Source organism: Strongylocentrotus purpuratus, unplaced genomic scaffold (genome assembly GCF_000002235.5).
Source record: "Strongylocentrotus purpuratus isolate Spur 01 unplaced genomic scaffold, Spur_5.0 spur5_scaffold_15, whole genome shotgun sequence".
Taxonomy (NCBI): domain Eukaryota; kingdom Metazoa; phylum Echinodermata; class Echinoidea; order Camarodonta; family Strongylocentrotidae; genus Strongylocentrotus; species Strongylocentrotus purpuratus.
Genome location: NW_022145600.1, coordinates 4,917,842 through 4,923,940, shown reverse-complemented (window position 1 = coordinate 4,923,940; position 6,099 = coordinate 4,917,842). Strand labels below are relative to the sequence as shown.

General features: G+C 37.0%; 1 protein-coding gene across 1 annotated transcript in view; it reads right to left on the bottom strand.

Annotated features, from left to right (window-relative positions):
- Positions 1 to 606: 606 nt before the first annotated feature.
- LOC584784 (protein RRP5 homolog) overlaps positions 607 to 6,099 on the bottom strand; it is a 32,301-nt gene continuing 26,808 nt past the window's right edge. Inside the window, exons 24-26 of the mRNA XM_030986421.1 lie at positions 4,977 to 5,130; positions 2,059 to 2,224; positions 607 to 819 (exon numbers count right to left, since the gene is read on the bottom strand). Of these exons, the coding sequence (XP_030842281.1) occupies positions 645 to 819; positions 2,059 to 2,224; positions 4,977 to 5,130 (495 nt within the window). The 3' untranslated portion in view covers positions 607 to 644. The remainder of the gene's footprint in view (positions 820 to 2,058; positions 2,225 to 4,976; positions 5,131 to 6,099) is intronic.

Here is a 6,099-nt window from a genome sequence, read left to right as displayed (position 1 = left end):
TAATCCAAAAAAATATTTGATATAGTGTCTTGTCTTGCAGTTTCAAAGCACTACACATACATGTATTGCTCGACATGTCTGGGCCATTGTACATAACATCAAAATACCAGATAAATAGTGATGAACCATGTTTTCTGGCAGAAGGCAGAATAAAAGGAATATTAAAAGTATCATGAGCTGGACATCACAGACAGCTCTCTTCAGAATGATAGGAGAAGCTTGTTAGACAACTGGTTCCTTCATGGAGCTTAAAGATAAAGTTGAGTTCAGGTCACGCGATTGCATTGTGAAAGAAACATTGTGGACTCGATCAGAAAAGGTTGATAATCTAGCATATAAGTATTGGTGTATACTGCATGGTTCTGGAATCATCAAAATAATAAATTTGGCCCAGTCTTGGTAAAGTTACAAGCACTGTACACATAAATATGTATATGGGACTACACGAAAATGTGGCATAAAAATCTGTCCTGATTTTTGTGCTGTTACATGTCATATTCAGAATATTAAGGCATTTGAAGAGCCAGGCTTTTTAGGGAAGATGTTTTATCTGATGCTCTTCAACACTTGCATAAAAGCAATGATAATGCTCACAAATTATTATTAACCTCTTCCCAGAACTCAACCTTCTCTTTAAACAGGAACTATGAGTCCTCTGCAACAACAGTCTTTGACTCCACATAATCTACAGCTTTCTGCTTCACCGAGTTGATGGTGGACTCGTCTCCGTATTTCTTCTCAAAGTCAAGGAAGCGTTTGAAGAAGAATTTCACTTTCTTGGCTGACAGCTTCAGATTTATGACCCTCTCAAAGAGATGTCTGAAAAAAAAGAAAAAAAATCTTCATTCAGGTCAACAACAACAAAGTAAATATATTTAAGTTTACTTTAAAAGGTTACCTACATGTAGGGAAGTAAATTATCACAAAGAAATGATCTCTACAGAACTACTTACTTTAAAACAAAGAACCTAGTAGGATACACCCATTAGATGCAGCTTATAAGTATCAGCTTGCATGGTGATGTAGATATACAGTAGGCTTTAACACGGTTGCACCATGTGAGAGAGAGGGAGGAGGATTGGGGAGTCCTAAAAAGGACTGTCGTAATCTTTCTTTCTAGAGTGTGTGAGTAGTCCTGAAAAGGACTGTTGGAAGTCTTGAAAAAGACTGTTGGTAATCTTTCTTGAGCTTATAGTTCTAAGGAGAACTCCTGTTGGAGAGGATGGGTAGTAGGAGTGGCTCAACATTTCGAACAGGTTGACTCCTCTCTCTCTCTCACATGGTGCAAACATAAGCCTACTGTATATCATACACCCATTGTGTGAAAAATGCCAAGACCAAACTTTTCAGACCTTGCAATAGCCAATTATGGAAAATTTCAAGATATTTTGAATAGGACCACACTTTTCATGTAGATAATTTGCATATGTACTTTTACGCTGAAGTGACCACACATCTGTCATCTACCTACAAAGGCAACTGATCATCCCTTCCCAAATCATTGGGTATTTACACAAGGGGGGCGTTTCACAAAACTTGTCATCAGTGACAAATGACAGCTTTTTTTATAAGCTACTGAAATCCTTGCTTCTGATTGGTTATCAGCAGATTTGTCACTGATTTTTGTCATTTGCCATTGAAAAAAGGCTTTGTGAAACGGCCCCTGGTTGTCCTGTAATATCTTATCTCTATTCAAATTCTTCAGGCCAACTCCGCTCCAAGGTCAGAACATTGATAACAGATTTACTCAGCTGCAAATTTCATGTTATGTTAATTACAAACAAATTGTTGATTATGTAATATTTTATTGTACTTTAAGTCTTCAATTGATTCATTTGATTGTGGTTTGTTTTTTAATGTACCGGTATTGTTTGTTTGTATGATTCCTTGTTCAAATTTATTTGTGAAATATGGAAATAAATTCAAATTCAAATCAAATTCTGGGGGAGGGTAGAAACGTCGTCGTCCCCCCCCCCCCCCCCTCCCCCCCACCCCCCCCCCCCCAAAAAAAAAGGAAGAAGAAATACATCATATAATATTGTGCATTCTTGTTTATACCTGGATGTTCCTGTGTCGCCCTGTTTGATGGTCAGATCCAGATAGATGGACCAGATGTCGGTTCTTTTGGGGTAGTTACTGAGGATGTTTTCAAACATGGTCTTGCCCCTCTCAGACTCGGCATGGCGGTACTCCAGCTGGGCAAACTTCACGATCACACTAACGTCTGTTCAAACAAATATTATATTTCAATCTAAACTGTTATTTCCCCATCAAATAAAAAATAAACATACTTCTGCTTGTTTTCTTCATTACTGTAAAATAATATTGAAATGGTCACCCACAGCCATATTTCTACTGGGCAAACATAAACCTCCACTGTCTATTTGCCTTGTATGATACTCATGTACATCATTAGGATTGATTAAGCCTACACCTAAAGGTAGGAAGGTGCTAAGTTATGAACGCATTTATATATTATCATAACCCAACTTAAAAAGAAGGTTGAGTTCTGGAAAGAGGTGAAAACTAATTTGTTAGCGTCATCATGTAACGCCTAGCTGGAATGCTCCCCAGGGAGTGGAGATTGTGCACACATTGTGTGCGCGCAAGCACTGAATCCAATGACCGGGGTAATAGTATATTTGTAAAGCGCTTAGAGACATTTGTATTAAGTGCTATATAAAAATTAAACATTATTATTATTATTATTATTGTTATTATGCAAGTGTGGAAGAACATCGGATAAAAAATGTTCCCTGAAAAGCATGGCTCTTCGATTGCCTTAATATTCCAAATATCGCATGTAAGAGCATAAAAATCGGGACAGATTTTTATGCCACATGTTCGTGTAGTCCCATGTTCATATTTCTGTGTACAGTGCTTGTACACACCAAGACTTATAATGCTAGATGATCAACCTTTTCTGATCGATTCCACTCCTTTTCTTTCACAATGCAATCACATGACCAGAACTCAACTTTATCTTTAACTCAAACCGTTTGTCTAGTGTCATTCATTTAAGACTTGTGAACAAATCAGCCGACAGTGTGTCATATGGCTTGTTCAATATTGTTCTTGCATCCCTCTTTTGAATTTTTTGCAGCTTAGTTGTATGGGAAAGAAATCTGTTCGACCATATAACAGAGCAGTAATCTAATCGTGGCAACACTAGACTGTTATAAAATAACTTTAAGGATTGTTTAGGCAAAAGACCCTTTGCTCTCTTTATCATGCCAATGATAGTTATTGGCTTGCACCCAGTAGATTATTATCATGTGTTGTATCTTGTTATTGAAAACATGATCAAACACATCATCATAATCTACAGGGTGCGACCAAAAATTTCTTAACAACAATTGAAACCTCTTCAAGGACGTTTAACAATAAAAGCTGTTCTTTATTCAAAGAGTATTGTAGAGGCGATGAACAAATGAGAATAATAATTGAACGTCGTTAACATACATGCCAACATTTGAAAATCAGAAATCTGTACAAATTATGCTATTTTCAAAAAAAAGAGGAACAATCCTAACTCTCCTATTCAATACTACAGACAAATTTGTACAGGAAGAGGAACACCTGCATTAAAATGATAATTATCTTCTCCCAAAAAGAGGAATGTTCCTCTTTAATCTGAACAGTTGGCATGTATGCGTTAAGCGTGAGACCGTTCACGTCTATCTCTCTCTAAAAATAATCTGAACAATAGACATGTTAGCTTTCAATTATCTGCCCTTTCAGAGACCTCCGTGTCAAATTCATAACCAAACTAAAATGCCGTAAAGTTTGCCGGCCATAAAAAGCTATTGTGCATATTCTATGACAAAAACATTAAATGTGTACCCCAACTAAACTTCAGGAATTCAATAGCATAGAATGGGGTTTGCTTGCTATTTATGACGACGGCTATTCATAAAGGATCTCTATTCATTTTGTCACGCGTTATGGATAGCGGTCCTTTTTATGGATAACGATCTTAACCCCATTTATCTACCATGTGATTGGCATGTAACACTACATGGAATAGCACCTCGTTGCTGTAAACAACTTATTGGCTTGCAACCAGTGGATTATGATCATGAGTTCGATCTTGTTATTGAAAAAAAGTCTGACAACAGCAGGGTCTACTGGGTGCAATCAAAAGATTTCTTAACAACAATTGAAATTTTTCCAGGATGCCTAACAATAAAAGCTGTTATTTATTTAAAGAGCATTATAGAGAGTAGACGATGAAAAAATAAGAATAATGATATAACGTCATCATTAAGCGTGGGACCATTCATCTCTATCTCTCCCTGCCAAATAATCCAATCTAAAGAATCCATCGAGGGGAATGAACTATTAAACTAACTTAGCACGAGCCTTGAAAAAGATAATGACTACTGCATGTCAGAGTAGTATTAAAGAGCAGCAATGGCGAACGATTGTGGCTAAACTTCAGAAATAGTGGATCGCTTTTTCCTAAAAAATTACCATCAGATATCAAGCTACATAGAACTATGATCGACAAACATGATAATTACTACTGCCTATGAAATTGTAAATGAAAATGACAGGAGGAAAAAACTAGTGATAACAAGCACTATGTGCAAAACAAATGGGATTTCCTGACAACAATAAGGAGAAAAAGAAGAATATTTATAAGAAAGAATGTGAACGGAAACAAAGCATTGTATAGTGCTCATGTCTAGCACATTGCAACTCTTGGCGCTCCATTATTATAATCCTTGCTTTATCATGGCTGTTATTACAGCGCTCAAGCATTTGAAGAAATTAATTCCTGCCATGTACGCATTATCATCACCACCACCACCTCCTCCCCCTCCCTCTCCCCCTCCCCCTCCCCCTCCCCCTCAGCACAAAAAAATGTAACATTGTCATCAAAATTATGACCATGATCACCATCAGCATCATAAAAATCTTCTCAATAATCATTGTCTCCATTCAAACATAAATCCATCATCGTCAAAACTTACGGTCTTTCTGAATAAGGCTCTTGAAGCTCCTCTGCATGAGGCGTCTTGCTGGGTCGTGCTTTCCATGTTTCATCAGGAATGTGCCAAAACCAATCCACACGTCTGGGTCAAACTTGAACCTCTTGACCATTGTCTCATAGAGCTGCTCTGCTTGCTGAGGGTCAAAACGTATATATTTACAAATACTCAATCAGAGAAAGACAATGTATTCTGAAGGTCAAACTTGAACCTCTTGACCATTGTCTAATAGAGCTGCTCAGCTTGCTGAGGGTCAAAACATATATATACAAATACTCAATCAGAGAAAGACAATATATTCTGAAGGTCAAACTTGAACCTCTTGACCATTGTCTCATAGAGCTGCTTAGATTGCTGAGGGTCAAAACATATATATACAAATACTCAATCAGAGAAGGACAATGTATTCTGAAGGTCAAACTTAAACCTCTTGACCATTGTCTAATAGAGCTGCTCAGCTTGCTGAGGGTCAAAACATATATATATATATATACAAATAATCAGAGAAAGACAATGTATTCTGAAGGTCAAACTTGAACCTCTTGACCATTGTCTAATAGAGCTGCTCAGCTTGCTGAGGGTCAAAACATATATATATATATACAAATAATCAATCAGAGAAAGACAATGTATTCTGAAGGTCAAACTTAAACCTCTTGACCATTGTCTCATAGAGCTGCTCAGCTTGCTGAGGGTCAAAACATATATATATATATACAAATACTCAATCAGAGAAAGACAATGTATTTTGAAGGTTAAACTTAAACCTCTTGACCGTTGTCTCATAGAGCTGCTCTGCTTGCTGTGGGTCAAACATATATATATACAAATACTCAATCAGAGAAAGACAATGTATTCTGAAGGTCAAACTTGAACCTCTTGACCATCGTCTCATAGAGCTGCTTAGCTGGTTGAGGGTCAAAACATATATATACAAATACTCAATCAGAGAAAGACAATGTATTTTGAAGGTTAAACTTAAACCTCTTGACCATTGTCTCATAGAGCTGCTCTGCTTGCTGTGGGTCAAACACACATATATACAACTACTCAATCAGAGAAAGACAATGTATTCTGAAGGTCAAACTTGAACCTCTTGACCATT